General features: G+C 47.3%; 1 protein-coding gene across 1 annotated transcript in view; it reads right to left on the minus strand.

The window, feature by feature from the left end:
* LOC144821702 (solute carrier family 22 member 7-like) overlaps positions 1 to 24,612 on the minus strand; it is a 178,883-nt gene that overhangs the window by 142,761 nt on the left and 11,510 nt on the right. The window contains exon 2 of the mRNA XM_078678919.1: positions 2,535 to 2,990. Coding sequence (XP_078535045.1) covers positions 2,535 to 2,936 — 402 coding nt within the window. The 5' untranslated portion in view covers positions 2,937 to 2,990. The remainder of the gene's footprint in view (positions 1 to 2,534; positions 2,991 to 24,612) is intronic.

Raw genomic sequence — 24,612 nt, forward strand, 5'->3', positions numbered from 1 at the left:
TTCTTGGTTGAAATTGCGATTTCGCAATTACCGAAATAGCAATCTGCGATCTCGCTAATTGCGAGATCGCAAAAACGGGAAGTCGCATTTCGAGCCCAATGATGATATCACAACCAGGAAGTAGGCTGTTCTCTCCCTCATTCAGACCACTGAGCCTGAAAGTGGAAGCAGGACTGTGAAGAGCTCCACAACAGTGAAATTCCAGCAGCACAGCAGGACATCCACAACCTCCAAAATGTCACAGGAAGCAGCAGGGAGCAGTGGCCATGAGAGGAAGAGGAAAATTAAGTTCTCTGAACAAGAACTTGAGTACCTAATTGAGGGGGTCTGTAAGAACCATGCACGCCTGTTTGGCAAGGACTCCAGGAGGGTGCCAGAGGCTGAAAAGTGCCGCATCTGGCTGCGAATCCGCGTCAAGGTAAATTCGGTCGGGGTGACCCAGCGGTCAATTGACGAATTGAAAAAGAGGTTTTACGACCTCAGAGGGCGGGCCAAGGAGCGAATAGCAGAGAGGCTGGGGGAGCGATTTGCCACCGGTGGAGGAGACCCCACTGCCACACCCAACACCCCACTGGAGGACCTCGTGGAGGACACCCTGACTCCTGAAGCCTGCGTGGGGATCACCCAGCTGGACTTGTCCCGACTCACCCAACAATCCAAAGGTAAGTGCCATGCGACTGCGAGCCCGTCCCCTAACAATGCCGATGACCCCATAGCTAGCAAATTGACAACCCCAGTAATGCAGGCCATGCACACCTGAAATGCCCTATTGCATTGTGGGAGTTATAGTGTAATAAACATTCCCAGATAGCCCAACACAGGCAGACCTGTAAATTCAAAGTAATTCCAAAAGCCAGTCAGGGACAGCAGGCCTGCATGCATGTAGCAACATCTCATGTGCAAGCTACATATCATTAATCATGCACCCATTTACATCACAGGTGCAGCAGAACAGGCCAGCACCAATAGCGAGGCCCTACATATTGATGAGTACCAGGAGGACACCGAGGGTGAGGGCCAACCTGAACCAGGAACATCTCAGCCACCTGCAGCAGTATCACCACCACACCCCCATGTGGGCAGGGCCAACCCTGCAGCCACAGGTGCCCAGCAACCACCCCCACCGACACCCACGGCAGTGGTACAGGCCACCCCACCAGCTGCCAGGAGGCAGACGAGACGCTCAGCCGCCATCAGGTCGCACTCCAGCGGACTGATGCGCCAGCTGTGTGACATCTCAACATGCGCGGGCTGGGCTGTCCATGCACGTGATCCTGGCCTGGCAATTGAATGCCGCATGCTTGCGGTACACCTGACGCAGGCACGTCACCTGGCTGCCATACATCTGCAGCTCACCAATACCGTGCAGCATGTTGGACAGCTGACCGCAGCTGTGCGAGAGGACAATCAGATCCTTGTCTCTCAGCAGGACATCACCCGGCGGCGCCACTGCCAGCTGCTGACCCGCCTGTCAGCCTACACCAGATCTAATCATATCATCGGCAAGGCAACATCTCAGCTTTCCCACCGGTCCCTTGCAATGCAGGAAAAAATGGTTCAGTGTTGCCAGGACGTTGCAAGGGCACTTGATCAGGTGACAGCAGCTGTGCTCAACATGCAGCCAACTGCCCATGTTGCACCAGGGGGTGGTGATGATGTCAGCGAGGGCACGTCAAGTCACAGCCGCATGTCCTTGCCGCCGGGGACAGAACGCCGACTGGGTGCGTCTGGACGGAGGCGCCATTGACAATTTACACTCTGCCTGCAGGGCCATGCAGAATCTGCAAGCAAGCACTCTACCCCAGCATGGGGACGTATGGAGCAATACTGTTCCCATGTGCACTCATGGACAAACGAAAAAACACATTATTGTGAATGAACAATAAGAATTTATGGTTGAACGTAAATCCGACTCATGTCATTATTACATTTGTCATGCATGAGTGCAGTGTTGGGTGAGGGCAGTGGGTGGACTAGAAAAAGTTATTAGTGATTTGGTTGCGGCGTCTGTGTCCTTCAGCTGGATTTTCAGCTGGATGTATTTAGCGGAATGGCTAAATGAATCGCAGAATCCATAGATTCTCGCTATTTCAGAATCGCTATTGGGGTTCCTCCTAAATTCTGCGAATTATTTTGCGAATTCGCGATTTGTTTTGCGAACTCGCAAATACTATGTTTTTCACATGATGAATTGCTTTTCTGTAAATTGCGATCGCAATAGCTAATTCGCAGCTATTGCGATCGCAATTTTGCTTCATGAATCTGGCTGTAAATCCCTAGCCGGCACTCTAAAATATTTTACTCATTGGAGCATACTCTCACTCTCTGCCCGTTATTCACACTAATTGGAGTATAGTCTTACTCATTAGCTGTGTCCTTCACTCCTTGGTGCACAGGATCTTAGCCAATGAGGTCTCTTTATTAATGTATCAGTTGTTATTTCATTGCTTCTACTACTATACAATAGTGCATTGACATGTGACTCATCGTGGCTGTTTTTCAAGGCTTAAAAGTAAGCATTAATCATCTCTTACCTGGGTGGCTATTGTAGAGATGAACTGAGAGTGGTCATATTCCCAGCCATGCTGGCAGCTCTGAATCAAAGAGGTGTTGGGTGGTCCCCAAGTAAAGTTGGTGGGTTGTCCCCAGGTGGAGTTCTCCAACAGGTGCCACTGGGGCTCTCTGTACATCTTGCAGGAGCTGAAGGTGCCATCAGGCTGCCTGGGGATGCTGATGAGGAGCAGCTCTGCCTCCGTGAGGTTCCCTAATACATCCTTGTTTTGGAGGGCACATCGGTGGGGAGGCACCACCGCCAGGAAGTTGGTCAGCAAGAAGTGTGCAGACAGAGTGGCCCGGTGAATGAATAAGAGGACCAAAATGAAGATCTGGAACCTTCCAAAGCCTCCAGCTTCTTGTAGAAGTTCCTCAAGCTTCATCCTGAACTGGAGAGTGGTGAATGTTCAGGGAAGTTTATCTCCACCAGCAATCCACTGTAAGCAGAGGATGAGAAATGTCACGTTATGTTATTTGCATTTTTAAAGCACACTATCACCAGACGAATATGTCTGTTGCTGAAATTATGAAAGACCACCGCTTAAAGATCAAAATGTAAAATGTAAAAGTCCTTCATCACAAGTACACATAAAAAACAGTGGGGCATATTATCAAGGGGGGCGATAGGCAATTTTCACGGCTTTAGCGGCCGTTTTCGGCTGCTAAGTGGAGATACTTCTATTGCCCTATTAGCAAGTTGTCGCTAACAGCAGTTAGCGACAGCTAGTAGGCGATAGCGAACGGTTTGGGGCCCGCTTTGCATGTCAGCGATATTTATCGCTAATGCCATGCAAAGTGGGCGTACCCAACCTGTTAGCGACTGAAAGCGGACGCTAACATCGCTATCCCCTATTGTGAAGGCAGGTGAAGCGATGAAAAAACTTGCGGTATGCAAAGCGGGCCCCAAACCTGTAGCTATCGCCTACAAGCTGTCGCTAACTGCTGTTAGCGGCAGCTTGCTAATAGGGAGATAAAAATATCGCCGCTTTTGCGGGAAAAAGTCTGTGAATCACCCCAATCTGTTTAGTTGACGCTTAAGAATGGGAAACATTTTTTTAATGTATAACATCAACTAGCCAGCAGTCGATGTTGCATTTCTGCAAGAAACTCATTTGTCTGCTGAAGAATCTGTTAAATTGAAAAGAGGTTGGGTGGGTGATGTTTACTACTCTCAGGGGGATGGTAAACGCAATGGAGTAGCTATTTTATGTCACAAAAATTTGTCTCATTCGTTGCTTGCTCAGGAATCAGACTCTGATGGTCGTTGGACATATGTTAAACTGTCTATTAAGAATGTTCCAATTTCCTTTCTAAATGTTTATGCCCCCACTGCTGGTGATCCTACTTTTTGGCATACATTTTCCCATCATATCACCAGATTTATTGATGACAACTTTATCCTAGCGGGAGATTGCAATCAGCCCCTTGACCCCTTCCTAGATAGACATTCTAAGGCTCATTTTATTCCCAATAAATCCCATAAACTCTTTTCCCAAGCTATTTCCCACCATAAGCTCACTGATGCCTGGCGCTTGTGTAATCCGGAGGTGCAAGAATTCACTTTTTATTCTTCTTGCCATTATTCCCAATCCCGGATTGACTATATTTTTGTCACTCATAACATTGCCCAAACCCTTACTCATGCCGAGATTGGTCCGATTTTACTCTCGGATCACGCCCTCACTTTAGCTCAGCTTGACATTCTTCCTAAATCAGCTGGACCCAAACGTTGGCGCTTTAATAATGCCCTTCTCTTAGATCCCAAGTTCACTGCTTCTTTCACTGAATTTTCGGATGAATTTTTTTTGCTTAATGATACCCCCTCCATTCCCAAGCATACCATTTGGGATGCTTTCAAGGCTACGGCGAGAGATTTTATAATTGGCTATGTGGCAAAGAAAAGGAAAACTGCTCGCAACTTTACAGCTGCTCTCCTCCTCGATATTAAGAAATTGGAGCATTCTTATTTCACTTCCCATTCGCAAGACAGTTTAACAGCCCTGATTAATGCTAAAATGAAATTTAACAAGAAGTCTACCGAGGATGCATCTTTGTATCTACTGAAATCGAGTGCAAATTGTTATGGGGGCAAAAATAAGGCTGGGAAGGTTTTAGCTAATTATCTGAAAGTAAAGCATAACAAATTAAATATGAAATCAATCTATGATACACACTCTGTTCTCAAACATAAGGATGCGGACATTCTTGCTGAATTTTCTGCTTTTTACAAAACCTTATACTCTTCTGAAACCCAACCCTCCACTCAGTCCTTAGACCGCTTTTTCTCCAACATACAGAAGCCGGCCCACTTCCCTCTTGATCTTTCTCACTTAGAGCCTAATATTTCCCAACAAGAATTACTCACAGCACTTCAGAATCTCAAAAAAGATAAGGCCCCTGGACCGGACGGCTTTACTGTTGAATTTTTCCTTCACTTTTCGAAAATTCTCATCCCAAAATTACACTCCCTCACTGATACTTTCCTCACTCTCGGTGCCTCCTCAGGTTCTTTCTCTGATGCACACATTTGTCTGATACCCAAGGAAGGGAAAGATGCTCAATATTGTAAAAATTATAGGCCAATCTCTTTGGTTAATATTGATTATAAAATATTTGCAAAATCTCTTGCAGCACGCCTTGACCTTCTTCTCCCAGACCTTCTGGGTGAGGAACAATCAGGCTTCGTCAAGGGTCGTTTCATCACTGACAACACTAGACTGTTATTTAATATTTTGTCTAAGTCCCATCATTTACCCCATTCCCTTGCAGCTATTGCCCTGGATGCTGAGAAAGCATTTGATAGGGTTGAATGGACCTATTTTTTTCACACCCTTCAATGCTTTGATTTTGGTTCTAAATTCATTTCTTTGATTTCCTTACTTTACTCTAATCCCCGTGCGGTAGTTTGTGCTAATGGCCAAGTTTCTTCTTTTTTTGATTTGAAAAGAGGTGTCCGTCAAGGCTGCCCCCTATCTCCTTTTCTTTTTAACTTAGCCTTAGAACCCTTTTTATCTAAACTCCGTCAGAATCCTAATATTCAGGGCTTTCAAACATCAGACTCCCAAATAAATTGGCCGCTTATGCGGACAACATCCTTCTTTTTATTTCTAATCCCACCGATTCAATTCCCGCCTTCCTTGCTGAAGTGAATGATTATTCCCAAATATCTGGCTATAAACGTAATAATGATAAGTGTGAGATCCTACCCTTGACGAAATTCACATTTAAACCTGATTTCGCTGCCTCTAACTTTACATGGAACTCTTCCCACATTAAATACCTTGGTCTACATGTCACTCCCTCTATCCCAGATACTGTTTCCCTGTGTTTGTTGGATTTAACGTCCAGATGGCATCCTCTCTACTTATCCTGGTGGGGCCGTCTCGACACTATTAAAATGATGTTGTCTCCCATAGTCCTCCATACTATTTCTAATATTCCAGTGCCCATTCCTTCTAAATTTTTTAAAAAGATTAATTCCATTTTGATGTCCTTTCTTTGGAATAAGAAAAAACCTAGAATGTCCCTTGCTCGATTGATTCGCCCTAAGGCGGAGGGCGGAGTCAATTTCCCAGATTTCCCTGCTTACCATAAGGCGTTTTTATTACAACAAGCTTCCTTCTGGTTGCAAGACCCTAGTATTCCCTGTCCTTTATGGGCTAAATTTGAGCGCCTTATTCTTTCTCCTTTTTCTTTCGCTGAATATCTCTCTTTCTCCCGTAAACCCTCTTCCATTTCTACTCCCATTCACAAATTCACTACTAAACTGCTTCTATCTTTTCTCCCTCCCCCTTACGAATATTGCTGATTTTCTTTCCTCTACCATTTGGCATAATACCGCCCTACTTATCCGTAACAAACCCTTCTTTTGGAAGGCATGGCGTCACAGAGGGCTGATATGGATTTCTCAACTCTTTTCTCAATCTTCTTTCTTACCTTTCACCACTCTCCGTTCCCTTTATGATTTACCTGCCTCCTTTACCCGTAACTACCATTTACCATCCTATCAACTTACACCCGGCTCTCTCAGCTACAATCTTCTCCTATTTCTCCCACTCCCACCTCCTCACTCCACTCCTTTTTGCGCAATGCCCCTAAGGCTTTCTCCATTTACAAATACCTTCATACTATTGACTCTGTTAGGCCTAAATCTAAAGTGGAGGAATGCTGGGAACATGATCTCACTACGTCCTGGCCAATTTCGTTATGGGACAAGATATGGAACAAGATTCGCAAATCCTCGAGAGCGGCAACTTTAACACAGTCCTTGTTCTTTATTTATAATAAAGATAATAGACTTCTCTACACACCCTTTGACCTTCATAAGCGCTTTCCAAACACTTCTCACACATGCTGGTCTTGCTCATCCCCACAAGCAACTTTGTTTCAATCAATCAATCAATCAATCAATCACAGCAATTATAAAGCGCACTACTCACCCGGTGGGTCTCAAGGCGCTGGGGGAGGGGAGGTCCGCTACTGTTCGAACAGCCAGGTCTTGAGCTGTTTCCTGAAGGCGAGGTGGTCCTGGGTCAATCGGAGGTGGTTCGGGAGGGAGTTCCAGGTCTTGGCGGCCAGGTAGGAGAAGGACCTTCCTCCTGTGGTGGCTCTTCGGATGCGGGGGACGGCGGCGAGGGCGTGGCCGGTCGAGCGAAGTTGGCGTGTGGGAGCGTAGAAGTTGAGGTGGCTGTTGAGGTATCCTGGGCCTTGGTTGTGTAGGGCCTTGTGTGCGTGGGTGAGGAGGCGGAAGGTGATTCTCTTGTTGACCGGTAGCCAGTGCAGATCTTTCAGGTGTCCGGAGATGTGACTGCGACGGGGGATGTCCAGGATGAGTCGTGCTGAGGCGTTCTGGATCCGCTGGAGTCTCTTCTGGAGTTTGGCGGTGGTTCCGGCGTAGAGGGAGTTGCCGTAGTCCAGGCGGCTGGTGACGAGGCCTGGGTGACCGTCTTCCTGGTCTCGGTGGGGATCCATCGGAAGATCTTACGTAGCATGCGCAGGATGTTGATGCATGACGAGGAGACGGCGTTGACTTGTCTGGTCATGGAGAGGGAGGAGTCCAGGATGAAGCCCAGGTTGCGTGCGTGGTCTGTTGGTTTGGGTGCGCTGCCTAGGGCGGGGGGCCACCAGGAGTCGTCCCAGGCGGAGGGTGAGGATCCCAGGATGAGAACTTCTGTCTTGTCTGAGTTCAGTTTCAGGCGGCTGGTCGTCATCCATTCGGCTACGTCTTTCATCCCTTCGTGTAGGTTGGCTCTGGCGGGGTCGTTGGTGAGGGAGAGGATCAGCTGGGTGTCGTTGGCGTAGGAGATGATGTTGAGGTTGTGTTGGCGTGCGATGGCTCTCTGTGTCCTTCCGGCGAGGAAGGAGGTGATCCACTCCAGTGCCTTCTCGCTGTACTAGTGTGCGGTGGCAGACCGTGTCGAAGGCAGCGGAGAGGTCTAGGAGGATGAGGGCTGCTGTTTCTCCGTTGTCGAGCAGTGCTCGGATGTCATCGGTGGCTGCGATCAGGGCGGTCTCGGTGCTGTGGTTGGCCCGGAAGCCAGACTGCGAGAGGTCGAGGGATCCGTTCGTCTCGAGGAAGGCGGCCAGCTGCTTGTTGACGGTCTTCTCGATGACTTTTGCAGGAAACGGGAGCAGCGAAATGGGGCGGTAGTTCTTGAGGTCGGAGGGGTCGGCTGATGGCTTCTTGAGTAGAACGCTGAGTTCGGCGTGCTTCCAGCTCTCCGGGAAGGTAGCGGTGTCAAAGGAGGTGTTGATGATGTCCCGCAGGTAGGGTGCGATGACGGCGTCGGCCTTGTTGAAGACGTGGTGAGGGCAGGGGTCGGTCGGAGATCCGGAGTGGATGGAGTTCATCGTGCGGATGGTGTCTTCGGTGTTGATCGGGGTCCATGCGCGGAGGGTGGTGGTGGGGGGCGGTGGTTCGGTCGTGGCGTGCGTCGGTTGGGAGCTGAAGCTGTTGTGTATGTCCGTGATCTTGTTGTGGAAGTAGGAGGCGAGGGAGTTGCAGAGGTCTTGCGAAGGGGTGATGTCGTTGTTTCTGGCGTTGGGGTTGGAGAGCTCTTTGACGATGTTGAAGAGTTCCTTGCTGTTTTGGGCGTTGTTGTCCAGTCGATCCTTGAATGCAGTTTTCTTGGTGGCGTGGATCAGTTGGTGGTGTTTTCGGGTGGCGAGCTTGAGGGCAGTCATGTTGTTCGGCGTTGGGTCTCTGCGCCAGGCTTTCTCGAGGGCTCAGCAGTTCTTCTTGGAGCTCTTGAGTTCATCGGTGAACCATGGGGCTTTCTTGCTACCGGGTCTGCTAGGCGGGGTCTTCAGAGGGGCGAGGTTGCCTGCTCAGTTGCTGATCCACTTCGCGAGGTTGGTGGCCGCCTGGCTTGCGTTCGTTGCGCTGGTGGGAGGGTGCATGCTCAGGGAAGTCGCAAGCTGGTCGGCTGTGATCTTGTTCCAGCTTCTTCGTGCAACCTGTAGTTGGTGGTGGTGGATCGTGGTCCTTTTGAAGCTGAAGTAGACGCAGCTGTGGTCCGTCCAGTGGAGTCCGGTGGCGTGGCTGAAGGCGATGTCCTTGCTGGATGAGAAGACGGGGTCGAGTGTATGTACGGCGTAGTGGGTGGGAGTGGTCACCAGCTGCTTGAGACCGGGGTTGGCGAGGTTGTCCAGCAGGGTGGTGGTGTTGCGGTCGTTGTTGTTCTCCAGGTGGAAGTTGAGGTCCCCGAGGAGGATGTAGTCAGCGGAGGCGAGGGCATGTGGGCTGATGAAGTCGGCGATGTCTTCGCTGAATTGTGTGCGTGGTCCCGGGGGTCTGTAGATGAGGGTGCCTCTGAGGGTGGTCTTGGGGTCTTGGGGTCGATGTGGATCTGGAAGTGCAGGTGTTCGGCGGGTGCGATGGTGTCGTCGGTGTTGGTCGTGATGCGGATGGAGTTCCGGTGGATGATGGCGATGCCTCCTCTGGTCTGGTTGACGCGGTCCCTTCGGATGATCTTGTAGCCGTCCGGGATGGCGATGGCGATGTCGGGCGCTGAGGAGGCGTTCATCCAGGTTTCCGTGAGGAAGGCGACGTCTGGGGCTGTGGTGTCGAGCAGGTTCCAGAGCTCGACGGCGTGTCTGTGGACGGAGAGGGTGTTGAGCAGGATGCACTTGAGGTGGTTGCTGCTGGAGTTCGGCTTGGTCGGTGCTGGTGTGGTGCAGGTCCGAGTGCAGGTGAACTTGCATGAGTGGCAGCAGAAGGGTCCGTGGGTGCGTCTCGGGGCGGCTCGATAGCAGCCCGGGAATCTGCCAGCGTTGAGTGCGGTGAGTTCGGTGGCGTCGTAGGTCCGTCGGGTCGGCTTCCGTCGGTGGAGGCCAGGGAGTCTGGCGCTGGGCGCGGTCCAGGCGCGGACGGGCGCAGACGGGCTTACCTTTGGCGCACCTTCGGCGCTCATTCGGTGCGGTCGCTCTGGCGGCGTCATAGGAAGGGAGCCGGTAGGGAGGGTCTGCGGGGAGGCGGGAGCGCGTTAGCCAATCGGCTGGCGGGGGGGCGGGTCCGCGGGCTGGCAGCGGTGGGAAAATCAAGTGCGGGCTTGGCGGGCAGCCCTGCGGCGGGTGGGGCGCTGGAGGAGGGAGCAGGCGGCGTCGGTGGCGGCAGGCACAGGCAGCAGGTAGGCACAGGAGCGGGAGACACGAGGAGCGTGGGGGCAACCAGGCCAGTAGGCGCAGTGGTCGCTCCCGAGGTGGAGTCCGGTTCCCCTTAAGAAGGGAGCCGGTAGGGAGGGTTTGCGGGGAGGCGGGAGCGCGTTAGCCAATCGGCTGGCGGGGGGTCGGGGCCGCGAGCTGGCAGCGGCAGGAAAATCGAGTGCGGGCTTGGCGGGCGGCCCTGCGGCGGGTGGAGCGCTGGAGGAGGGAGCAGGCGGCGTCGGTGGCGGCAGGCACAGGCAGCAGGTAGGCACAGGAGCGGGAGACAGGAGGAGCGTGGGGGTGACCAGTTATTCTTATGTGCATCTATTCATGACTTTTGGTTACAGGTTTGGGCTCAGATTAATGTGATTTTTCATACATGTATTCCTTTTTCTCATGCTAACATCTTTTTAGGCAGTCTTTCCCCTTGCTGGGACAATGTTGAACTGAAGCCTCAGATTATTGATTTACTGTTGGCTGCTGCATTCCAGCAGATAACGGTGAATTGGAAAGACTCCTCCAATATCTCTTTTAAGGCCTGGTGGTTTAACGTTTGCCACAACCACAGACTTGACACCGCTTTTGTTTTTCTGGCTCATATGGCTACAAAACGTATGAACTTATGGCTCCCTATCACGCTTTACTTGGATACTTGTGCTAATCGTCTGTTTCATCCACCGCCTTCGCAACAAGAAGTTCTTAAACCTCCTTAAATGCTCATTACATTCCATTTTTCTTCATTATCTTATTTTGTATACTCCCTCCAGGTATTTCCATGCTATTATGATTAATGTTTCTCATTTCTTTTCTTTTTTTAACTCTACTGCCCAGATTTTCCTTCTGTTACTATTTATAACTATATTGCTTGTTTTATTTACCACAGTTTTCAATAACTTTATACTTTTACTGTATTTTGTATTGACACCTTGTTTTTCCTTTCTATATTCAATAAAATTTTCTTGAACTTAAAAAAAAGTGATTTGCCCAGAATCACAGGATGTTAAGCGTCATTGCCGAGACTCGAACCCAGTGCCCTAGATTTGTGGTCGACCGCCCTAGCCGTTAGGCCAACTCCTTGCCTCTGTGTGCTCAGCTTACCCATGACCAGCTTGTTCACTGTTATAAACTGAACATGAAGGGTGATTCCTTTCACTTTCAAGAAGATTGTCCTACCTGATAACTAGTAGGAATCAGCTGTAGCCTGCTGAGACAAACTCTACTATGGGCCCCATTACGATGTTCCGCTTCCTCAATTAGGATGCGACCACCTTCACGGCGGTCAGAAAGTGAATCTTTTCTATTACAGCTTGTGCTGCAGACTGCGACACAAGGAAATATACACTTTTTAAACATCCATGCACCGTGTTGGAGGCCTCATAGTAGTGGTTGCCGGGGACGAGATGTCGGATGGCTTTCCGCCCAACATCACAATGAGGCCCTAAGTTTTTCATTGTCGAGGGTTTCAATAGTGAGCACCCCCAGATGATCTACTAAAGGTGAGTTGACCCCAAAAAAAATCACAGTGCCAATGCTGTGGTAAAAACAGTGATTTTGAAACAGCTCCAGAAGCTTCCACAGCTCTAATGTAACATAAGCGGTGGTGAAGTTGGCTCTAATAACCATTACACGAAGGTCGGTAATGCTTTCTGGTATACCTCCAGAGCACACATGCTCTCGTTTTATCTATGAACTTGCAAGGACTTAGCAGATTCATTAGAAATAGTCAGTACTGCAGTTTCTGTGGGATCTTTTCTCTGACCCAATTTTCCCAGAGGGAATTTAGAAACAATTTAGCAATCTGTCTTTTAGTGGGGTTCCATCTACTTTACTAGCTGCAATTAAATTCCCTCTTACTAAAAGTATTCCTCTAGTGCTACTTGTTCTCTGTGTTATTAATATACCACCAGGGAAAACCTGTTTCTTGCTTGCCTCTTAGATGCAAATTGACTTATTTTGTAAACAAATATTGATAAATTCTTTTAAAATGCCAAGCTTCACAAATGTGCTCTATCACATAGCCTTTTTGCAGTGCCATTTTCAATTTCTACAGCGCTTCCAAGTGCCAGTCAAAGCGCGGTCTGGTATGGAGAGTGCACGAGGGCCACCTGTCTGGTTTGGGTGCAATTGCAACACAATGTGAATAGGAGTTTGCCATCAAATCTGTAATAAGGTACCGCAGAAAAAGGCCTCTTAGTGGTTGAACTCAATATCTGAAGAGGCCAAAATGTGTCTGGGAGTGTGACCAAATTGTTTACAAATGCTCATACGATGTCCTGCAAGAGTGAATTTTGTTTTTAGTTACAGAGGCTGGCCTTTTACCCGACTCCTCTCTAATGAGATGCAAAGTGGGCATCATTGGGCAGTACAACCTTGTAAATATCGCTGATGTGCACATCGCGATATTTACAAGGCTGCCCACGAATTTTAGCAGACAGTTTTTGGAGAAAACAGCTGTTTTCGCCAAAAACTAACGTCTGCTAAAATGCAGACTTAGCTATACTTAACATAGGGGGTGGGTTATGCTGATCCGACCACAGGGTCGTATCAGCAAGGTTATCGCAATTTTCCATGGAACATCACTGGAAAACCAGCAATGTTCCATGTAAAACACCGCTTTTGCTGGGAAATTATCGCCATTGCGCTATGCGTTGTTAATACGATACCAAAGGGGATGATGGATGGAGCGTTTGAGCAAATCAATCACTCACCCCCAGTCAACTGATCTGGGTTTAATCCATCACCGTTCTTTAGCTCACTCTGCCACCCCAGTTCAGACATGGCCATATGCAAATCAGTCTGACCCTGTGCCTCATGGGAAGAGTCCGGCCCGAACTGCCAAGCCATGTCTTCCCAGGACCGGAAACAAGCTTCCGAGGACCGGTTTCTGGCGAATCGCATTAATGTTCCCATCCTAATCTGGCAGTAGGAAATATCCGTTTGATGGCGGAAGGACCGCCACCGCAGGGCTGGTGGTTGCCACCGACGGCCCTGCAGTGGCGGGCTTTCCGCCATCATTGGGGTAATGAATATGGTGATGAAATGGTTGACACATATAGGACCGGATAGCTCCCAGGTTGAGTTTAAAAGTATCATTGGGTACACAAAGGATATTTTCCTGACACTTAATACAGCGCTAGCATGGCGATAATTTTCTGCGATAGCCGGCGATAACTATTTTCTTGCTAAGCGCGGCCAGTGATAATTATCGCTGCTGCTTCTTAATTTGCCTCCAAATAGCTCTTGCATTAATGTTGCATCTTTCTAGAAACTTGCATTTAATATTTGTACAGTTATAAAACTTGATGAAGGTGCAGCCTGTTCTCTTATTAATATCCTTGTCACCATAACAACTGTGAAAAAGAAGCCATTTATTCCTAGGCTCCACGGGTCCCATCAGCTGACACTCAAAGCATGGGGGATGGTGAGTTTTAACAAACATAACAGTCACTGAAAAGCGAGCATTGAGAATCTCTCTTCCTGTTGTTCTCATCATGGGGAAGCAGTGCTAAAGTGCCAGATTTTAAACAGCGTAGACCTCCAGCAGCAAGCAGACTGAAGCCAGCAGGAGATACTGAACAGGGGCTGTGTGGCCAGCATGGCCACACTCATCCACCTGACCACCTTCACCACCATCTGTTTCTCGTTACTTTTATGACCCTGCCCTTAAATCAGTCAAAGGCCCCTCTCTAAATGTTCCCCTCTCATTCACAGTAATGAGCAAGCTCCTGGCAACATTTGAAAACTGATCTTTTTTAAGTTCCTACCAGGACATGAATTCCATGATGACACATAATTAGGATGTGACACACAATCTGTGCCATAAAATTCTGCAGAGGGCATCGTTCCTACAAAGGGGCTCAGTACGATGGCGGAACGATCGCCAATTGTTTCTCCATCATAATGAGATTTACCCACCACAATATTAGGATGGCGGCGGGTATCAAGGCGGACGCCAAGTCCGTCTGCCACTTTTCTGCCGGTGGCAATCGTTACGTTTGCCTGCTGGGCAGAGCAGAGCCACTAATATGGTGGCATTGCCTAGCAGACACCGTCTGCCATATTAGGATGTGGGAATAGACATACCTTTCCATGGTGCCATGTTAAGGCTAGGAGGAATTTGCTTTGGGGGCCCGTTGGGGTCCCCCTCTGTGGGAGGGTGGGGGGGAGGTGCACTGGAGTAGTACCCATGGTGCCCCTCCTGCAGTTCCATGCACCACGTGGGAGGCACCGCATGGTACCTGCCATGTGGTGCAGGGAAATGCTGTGCATGCTCTTATACCATTGCGGCCGGTGCTGTAGCCAATGGTAAAAGGCCAGGATGTCCCTGCAAGTATGGCGGGCGCATCCTAATTGCACTGGTGGGACGCCACACGTCTGGCGGGCATTCCCATCACCGTTATGATGGTGGGTGGACTGATGTCCACCCGCCATCATAATGAGCCCCTAAGTTCTGATTCTGCAAAATATTAAAGTAATGTGTGAAATAATTTATGGATTGGGGAAACCCACATGAGTTTCTAATCCTCCATAATCTGGATCAGTTCAGTTTGAATCTTTATTCGACTATCAAAAAAAGATAGCCATAAAAGTACAAAGGCCAAGCAAAACTCTTTTTTATTGACAGTACCCCATTAATACTGTTAATTCCTTTAGCTATCTTGGCATTTTATTTTTGGACTGCGGCTTCTGGTCCCAAGATATTTTAAATACTAGAGCTAAAATGAGCAGGGCAATCCAAGGGACTTTTAAATTGTCTTCAGAATTGGGGAATAGGCCTATTAAAGAGATGATAGCTATATATAAAGCAAAAAGAGCAAGTATAGCTCTTTACGGGCAGGTCTTTGGGGCTATGTAAAGAGCATGGTTCTGCAAACGCAAGAAAATTGTTTCCTGAAACGTTTATTATATTTACCCCATCTGCTTCAAATTCTATTGTCCATCACAAGGTGGGGCTCCAGTTTTTAGGAGACCTTTTATGGGTCAGACCTCTCTTATTGTGAGCCTCAATTTGAAAAAGGGAAGAAACGGCTCTTAAAAAAACATAATCTGGGTGAAAGCAGCCTTTTTTTCTTGCTAAAACCTTTACAGTTAACACCTTGCGTGCAGCGTGAATTTTCGCGCTGTGCGGGGATTCTAATTAGTGAACGGGATTCAGACGGCCGGGGTCCGTCCTCCGTCCACGCCCACCATGACGCCTGATGGCTCCCGGCCGTCACAAGCATGCAAGGGGTTAAATAATCTTCATAACAAAAAGTGAGCGGAGCCGAAATAAAAAGCTATGGGGCCTATTAGGATGGCAGACGGACTTATGTCCGTTCGCCATCCCGGCGGAGCTGGGACTGTCTGCCATAGGTGCGCTGGTCCCGCCCGCCGTATCAGGATGCGCCTGCCACACTGCCGGGCACATCCTGGTAGGTTTACATTGGGGACGGTGCTGCCGGCTGCAGCACCATACGCAAAGTTAAAATACCATGTTTTGCATTGCGATGCACAACGTGGCAGGCACCGCGCGGTGCCTGCCACCTTGAGCATGGCAATGTGGGGGGTTACCATAGGTACCCCCCAAGTGCCGCCACCCACCCTCTCCCACCCCCCGGGCAGCCGGCAACGGGCCCGTGGCAAAACACTGTATGCCTTCACATGGCAGCATTGCTGCTGTGGAAAGACCGGTTAAAGCTGGCATCCTAATCTGGTGCACCGCCACCATCTTGGTCTCCTTCCACCGTCCGCCAGGCAATCAGGATGATTGCTGGCGGCGGACGGTTTTGCGTCTGCTGCGGACGCATTCACGTTCCCATCCTAATCTGGCGGTGGGAAATATCCGTTCGATGGCGGAAGGACCGCCACCGCATGGCTGGTGGTTGCCACCGCTGGCCCTGCAGTGGCGGGCCTTCCGCCATCATAATCGACCCCTATGTTTTTATATTGGGGGTAATGAATATGGTGACCTGAAAGCTCCCAGGTTGAGTTTAAAAATATCATAGGGTACACAAAGGATATTTTCCTGACAGCATTCCAAGGGATACAACACGTCATCATCAGTTCTAGTTGAGAGGTTGAGTTTTCTTCTAAAAGCATATAAGTGAACCACACAAAACTCCCGGGCTTTACCGAGTCCTGTCTCCAGCCCTCTGCAATCATGGCTTTCTGCACTTTAGAGACTGCGTGAGGTGCACAACTTTCTGATGTAATATTTCACTTTTCCCAGCTCAACTAATCTAAGATGCCACTCAAATCATTCCTCGGGCCGGCAAAAAAGCCTGGACCACAGTCACCTTTGGAGATTGTTAGCATCGGTGCTCCAATTATTTGTGGTGCAACCTTTGCAAAGGTCTGTGTGTGAGTGGTTACAGGGCAAATGGCAATATTATTAGCAATACACAGCACCTAGGATGAATCATATCTTATATCCCATAAAAATGTTTTTTATATTAAAAAAAACAAGCAGAAATGTATATTTTGATGGTGCACCATTAGTGAAATAGTGACATCCGCCTTAAGAGCATAAAAGTTTATTCATCAGACCTAAGTAGTGTCTTATTATTAAATACCCCTCCAGACATATTAAGTCTTGGGGTGGGAGCTAGTTTGCAGTACTGAGATCAATCTGTCAAGTTGGCATCAGAGAGTTCACCATCATGCAATAACCCTGCCAAGAAGCTGGCCAGACACAAATGTCCAGCAAAGTTGTCAATCGACCCTTTACTTTTTAAGTCGAGCTACAGCGCGTGCGTTGTCTGCAAGACCTGCTGTCATCCATAATCCGACTTTATTCCCGCCTGATACTCACTGCATACTTACCATTGGTTCACTCCACTGTCCTTCTTCTTTGCTCCTTCCTAACTGGTTGGTTTTGCCAATACGTCACTTCCCTTCAAGGCTGTGGCGCACCGGCAAAGTACAGTTTTCCTCCGCTTCGGTTCCTCAACTGTTGTGTGGAACAGCTCTTTTTTTTAAAAATGATCTCTTTGTGCCATTGCCGCATTCGTCGTTGCTTGTTTTATTCTGATGTTTTTAGGTCGAGCCTATCCCATTCCGCAGGAATGAATATCGGAGAATTTTAGTGTTGCATCAGGAAAGCTAAACGAGCCGGCGGATTTCCACAAGTGCATGTGATCGTGAACGCGCATCCGCCGGCTGGTTTAACTTTCCTGATGCAACTCTAACCGTCACTTCAAAGGGATCCACTCCGCCCCCTGCTGCACGCGCTTTCCATCCAGCGCGGCATTACGCCCGCTTATCAAAGCCGGCATTCTTCCCTGCAGCGCCTCTCTACTCCTCCCTCCTGACTCCTGCGCATCTTCATTTATTACCTCTCAGTAAACAAGCTTCAAAGGGGCTGCTATCATCATTCACACCTCCCGTGCTTAGCAGGCAGAACGGTGCCCATTTGCCTTGCATACCACGCTCCTTCTGTTTTTTTTTCTGTTTGTATTTCAAAGCTAATATATGCGAGAAACTGTGATTATCAACAAAGAAGACGTGTAAAGTTATAGCAGAAATGAAGTCAGTTGGTTTCGCAGTGTCTTTATTTCTTTTACATTTGCTAGATGAAACGGCTCTTCTTTTTCTTGGGCATCACTCAGTGGTAACATCGTGTCTCAGCTCACTTCAGAACCCCTGGAAAGATTTATGTCAGATGGGAGCGAAGTCCCCATGTTGCAGCCGGAGACAGATTGTGTAGAACTTTCCAGTGCTCGCCCATGTTTATCTTATCAGAAAGCAACAGAAAATGTGTGGAGGAAGCGGAGCCTGGCTGCTTGTTATAGCTGACACAGAGACATCTGGAAGATACCTGTGATGGCTTCAGATCTCTGATCCATCCCTCTACCCTGGACACCACCTGTTACTGTATTTGACGGAAGGCGACATGTGCTGTACCATCTTCTGTGTGTGTGTGCGCCAGAAGCTTGCACCACACCGGGTTAAAAAAGAGAATCATGCAATTAAATGGAAAATAAAAACCAGCTGCAATTTCATTACAAAGCAAAATGGATTGCCTGAGTGAGAAGCGGTCAGGCTGTACAAGATCCTACAAGGGGAGGAAAACGGGAGTCCTCTTTATTGCTTTATGATAGATTTTTCTGTGTGACTTGCATGTATAAACCCAGGTTAAGCAGCGTTTCCGAATCCTCGAAGGAGCACACATGAAAGGGGCGGGCGATAGGAGGGTATCTGAAACCTCCAAAGAGGGCGCGCACAGCTCTTTGCATATAGGTAGGGAGTATTGTTTGAATGTAGGAATAGATAAAAAAGTAATATGTTGAGAGCAAGTATGCGACTACATACATTTATATTCAAGTTTGTGTGTCTCTAGTGTCAGCCATGCATAGTGATCAATTTGTGACTGTTTACTTCTCACCCTAACATTAAAGGTTTTTTTAATCATGAACCTTGCATAAAGAGTTGGCCTATGTTCGAATGTGAAGGCAATTTGACAGGGGTTGGGATCGGGCACATGGGGCAGTGGCAACAGGAAACAGAGGAGTGAAAACACAAGCACTCATGAGGGCAGGGCTGATGTCCAGCCTCGTGAATCTCGTGCTTAACTTCCCTCTCAGTAAACTCGGGAAGTACCTCACTAAGGCTACTCCACAGGGAACCTCAGTCTCCCCGTGTTTGGGGGGGGGGTGAGGACGTGTAACTTGTTTCCTTCAAAGCAAAGGTTTCACGGCCGACAGATGCCCTTCATATCTCCTCTTTCAAGGGCAGTCTGCTCCGTCCTCTTTCAATCCGAGTCTGTCATCACTGACACCATACTTGGATGTTAATCTCTTCAGTTATATCTTTTACTTTCTCTCCCTGCCCCATCTCTTTCCCTCTCTCTCTTTTACTCTTTTTCATTGTCTTATACAATCTTTCTTTTATGACCTAACAAGATGTTCTCTGCCTCTCGCTGTATCTATTATACTCTCTCTTTGCCTTGTGTTTCTCCCATTCTTTAGTATTTTTCTCTTTCTCTCACTCCTCCTCTTTTCCTTCTAAGTCTCTCTCATTCTTTGCCTTTGTCCATCTCCCACTCTGTCCATTCATCCTTTCTTTTCACTCTCATTTTTTTGCCCCTCATTCTCTCTCAATAAATCTTACGTGTTCACCCTCGCTGTCCCTCTTCAGCATTCCCTTTCTCTCTCTCTCTCTGTTCTCTCTCGCTTTCTTCTGTTTCTAACTCATCTTCTGTTTTTCCCTCCCTCTTTGTTACACGTTTTCTCTTCCGCTGTCCTTCCCAAGCTCTCTGTCACTGTATGCACTCTCTCTTACACTGTCCATTCATCCATCCATCATCCATCCATTCAGCCAGCCACGCCACACAATTTCACTCTACTGAATACAACACACACTCCACACACTCCACACAATACCACTCAGTGCCACATAATTACACGCCACATAATTACACTGCACTCAATACAACATACTCTCCAAATACCACTCAGTACCACATAATTACACGCCACATAATTACACAGCACTCAATGCAACATACATTCCAAATACCACTCAGTGCCACATAATTACACGCCACATAATAACACTGCACTCAATGCCACATACACTCCAAATACCACTCGGTGCCACATAATTACACGCCATATCATTACACTGCAATCAATGCAACATACATTCCAAATACCACTCAGTGTCACATAAATTCACGCCACATAATTACACTGCATTCAATGCAACATACACTCCAAATACCACTCAGTGCCACATAATTACATGCCACATAATTTCACTGTACTCAATGCAACCTACACTCCAAATACCACTCAGTGCCACATAATTACATGCCACATAATTACACAGTAGGCAATGCAACATACACTCCAAATACCACTCAGTGCCACATAATTACACACCACATAATTACACTGCACTCGATGCAACATACACTCCAAATATCACTCAGTGCCACATAGTTATATGCAACATAATGACACTGCACTCAATGCACCATACACTCCAAATACCACTCAGTGTCACATAATTACACACCACATAATTACACTCTACTGAATGCAACACACACTCCACACAATACTAGTCAGTGCCTCATAATTATGAGCTACATAATTACACTGCACTCAATGCAACATACACTCCGAACAATACCACTCAGTGCCACATAATTACACGCCACACTATTACACTCTACTAAATACAACATACATTCCTCATAATACCAGTCAGTGCCACATAATTACATGCAACATAATTACACTCTACTCAATGCAACATAAATACACTCCATATAATACCACACAGTGCCACATAATTATATGCTACATAATTACACTGCACTCAATGCAACATACACTACAAATACCACTCAGTGCCACATAATTACACTGCACAAAAGTACACTCTACTGAATACAACATACACTCCCCAGATTACCACTCAGTGCCACATAATTACACGCCACATAATTACACTCTTCTCAATGCAACACAAAAGTTATTTAAAAAAGCTATTGCCATTATAAATTACAATAACTTTTAGTTAAGTATTCATTATTAAAAAAATAAAAGCAAGGGGGTGGAGAGTTTGCACAACATGTATTTTTGCAGGTTGTATTTTGGTTGTTCCACTTTGTGTAAACCTCTTCTAGCAAACATCCACATGGCCAGTTATAGAACTTATTGTTAAGAGTTCACCCATTGGAATGGGCAATATACAGCACACATAGTATATACTTTTGTGTAATGTTCCACAGGTTAAGCAGGGAAAGGTCCATTACTATCACATGACCACTTGTGGAGTGCATTTGAAAGACATTGATCGCTCATGGGTGATACTCTTTAAGGGACTTTAAATGTACTGAGCACGTGGGTAGTTGCCTTGAAAGATAGTACTTTGCTTTCAGGTGCATTGGTGATGGCTTAGTGCAAGAAACGATAACTAGGCTGTACTCCATGCTCACGATGTAGCTTGGCCCGGAATGGTCGACGTGCAGTGTTCCCAGCGAGTATACATATGGTGTCTCTTGACATTTAATATGTGACCCCTTCAGTGGCGGCTCGCAGATGGATTGCTGTGGGGCGGTGGGGTGGGGAGGCGGGGAACGTACAATGGCTAGCAGTAAAGTAAGTAAATACATAAATAAAACTATTTCCTTTGCGCTTGCTGCATTGCCAAGTTGGCGATGCAGAGAGCGCAAGGTAAATAGTTGTATTTACTTACTTTACTCCAGGCCATCGTACCTCTGACTCGACTACGCCCCCACCCTGCCACTTCCCCGCCCCACTGCCCCACAGCACTCCCTTTGAGAGCTGCCACTGCTCCCCATCCACACACACAACACCAGCAGTAGCGCAATTGCATTAGTGATCGCTGGGCACCGCTACCCACGTGCTCAGTACATTTAAAGTCCCTTAAAGAGTATCACCCATGAGCGATCAATGTCTTTCACAGAAACAATCACTCTGGTCGCCACTACGATCACAAACGCCCCACTGGTCCTGACTGCCCTGGGCACGGCAGTGGCTGAAAGTGCAAAGTGCTTGGCATTGAAATTGGTATATACAAGCCAATATTTCAGTTGCTAGGGTACAGCTCATACGCCTGACTTCCGCATTACATCACCTCTACTGGCTTTCCCTGCTTAACCTGTGGAACATTACACAAAAGTATATACTATGTGTGCTGTATATTGCCCATTCCAATGGGTGAACTCTTAACAATAAGTTCTATAACTGGCCATGTGGATGTTTGCTAGAAGAGGTTTACACAAAGTGGAACAACCAAAATACAACCTGCAAAAATACATGTTGTGCTAACTCTCCACCCCCTTGCATCATCACATGTCCCTATCAAATGATAATAATAAAGGAGCAGCATATGAGCAGCAAAAGAAGACAAGCATTTGCAATGGAATAGGCATTTGTGAGAGTTTGAGCTATTGGCATTGTAAATTATATTGTTTTTTACTTATGTTTTTTGTTTGGAGTGGATGTATGTTGTTTGTATTGAAATTATGTGGTTTGGATTGGAATTGTTAATTGTGAAATAGTGTGAGGTTGAATTGTGTGGTGTGTAATGTATTTATGTAGTGGAATTATGTGGTATGGTGAATAGATAGGGGTGGGAGTTGTATAAAATAGATAGCAAGTAAGATTGAGAGCATTAGGTAGTTTGTGTATGAAGTGGAGAGTGAAGACTAGATAGAGTAGTAGAAAGAGTGTGTAGAGAGAATGAATGGGAGAGAAGGTTATAGACACATAAAGAGGCTGCATTTGTGTACACCGAAAGAAGTGAAGGAGAGCGCGTGTTTGCGGTTTGGATTTTTCAAAAAGTTATGGTGAAGAAACTGTGCTGTAAGACCTGAAGTGAATCAATATGAGAAATGTTGGTTGAGGGTATGCTTGTGCAATGGAATTATGTGGATAGTAATTATGTGGTATTAACTGGAGTGGACTGATGTAGTATTGTGCGTTGTGAAGTGTCATGTATTGAGTGGAATTATGTGACGTGGTATTGAATTATGTGGCATGTTGTTGAATTCTGTGGTGTGGATTAGATGCATGCAGTGTGTAGTGGAATTATGTGTTGTGAAGTGGAATTGTGTGCTGTGGAATGGAATTGTGTGGAGTTGAATTGTGTTGCATGGAATTGTGAGGGACTGAGTTAAATTATATTGAGTACAATTATGTGGCACGGTGTGGAGTGTGTTTATGTGGAGTGTTGCTGTGTGCCATGGAGTAGATTTATGTGAGTAGTGATTATATGTTATGTAGTGGAGTGTAATTTTGTTGTGTGGTATGGAATTTTGTGGCATTAAATTGTGTGGTGTAGCATTGTTTGGAACTGTGTGGCATGGTGTGGAATTATGTGGAGTGCAAATTATGGGGCGTGTTGCTGAGTTTAATTTTGTTGAGTGTTGTTATGTGTTTTGGAGCCAAGTGAATATATGTGGAGTTTAATTTTGTATTAATGTTTAATGAGCAGTGTAACTATGTATGTGCCTTGGCCACAAGAAAGTCTGGAAAACTGCAGTATGCAGATGTACTTGGTTAAAATGTCAGAACTGGCTGAAGGCACACGCATGGCATGGGGCCACTTGGCAGGTAACCCACAATGGATCCAGTTGTGAGGAGATTTAAACGTGTCCTGCTTTATATAACTCCAATGACCCTTCCTTTTAGGAGGCTCCTTCCTTCACCACGCTGCCACTTCTCACCAGTGCCCTTCCAGTCAGGATGCAGCTGTTGGTAGGAAGCTCTGAGAAAATCACATTGGAGTATGCTCCGTTGCATCGCCTTCCCCTTGACACCACTATATTTAGAATAACTGGGCAGTATATGAAGGCAGCTCGGAAATATACAGATAAATGGGGGGTGGGTGCAAGGGTAAGCCAGGAAGAAGGCTGCACTCTTGCATTTGTATCACATCATCAAACTGTCATACCTGTCAACAAAAACAAATTACTTCTTCCCAGCTGTGCCTGCTGACTAAAGCGACACAGCGAGTAAAGGCCTGTGAAGTGAGCCACGCCATTTAAGTAATTTTGAGTGTGAGAGAGAAAGCAGAATGCTGCCAAGGAAAGCAGCTTTCAAGGCTAAAGAAAACAATCAAGAGACATGGTTGAGTCTCTCTACCTGCAACTGCACGCACAATAACATTTCCTGCCGCCTGCGAGCTGAATGCAGCTGAGCTTCCTAATTAGGCTGTCCACGAACCAGATAACATTGTATTCAGCTAATTCGGTACAATTTGGCACTTGAAAGGAAACCCGACGCAACCAACATGATGTGCAATATTACAAAACATGAGCATTCCCGCGCCCATCACTCACCCACCCTGTCACACCAAGTCCTGTTACCGGGGAGCCTTCATACATTGCGGGGCATGCTTCGCTATCACGGGTCCACCCCACTGCCAAGCTCTGCCCCTGTAAATAATGCGCTGCATGTATTATTCAAAATAGAAAACATCAATGCGTCCTCGCGCCTATCTTACCAGCTGGGGTTCTCTCCTTGCAAATCTGTGGAAACGGCTGAAGGCAGTCCCAACCCTCCCTTTCTGACATTGTACCCTTATCTTGTTTATTTATATACGTGCTGACACGCCGCAAGCAAAAGAGACGCTGTGCGCATGCACATCTCCTGTCCAGGCAGACACGGCAAGCAGGAGACAGGGAGGGAACAAACATGCCTCCCTAGCAATCAAAAGCGTCCATTTTTGATGTGCGTCAATGAAAAGCATGGGCGGAGCTTCCACCCTGCTTCCGAAGTAAAACCGACAACAATAGATCTCGCAAGCGGGCAACGCATGCGCTGCATCACTAGGCGAGACCTAAAAATCACTAAAACTAAATACAACACATAAATGTGTAACTTAGCAGACTGCGTGTTCTGCTCATTGGTGAAACTAGACAGTACAGTGTCCTCATGAACTACTAAAATTAATATTAAC

This window comes from Lissotriton helveticus, chromosome 2_2, assembly GCF_964261635.1.
Source record: "Lissotriton helveticus chromosome 2_2, aLisHel1.1, whole genome shotgun sequence".
NCBI classification, from domain to species: Eukaryota; Metazoa; Chordata; class Amphibia; order Caudata; family Salamandridae; genus Lissotriton; species Lissotriton helveticus.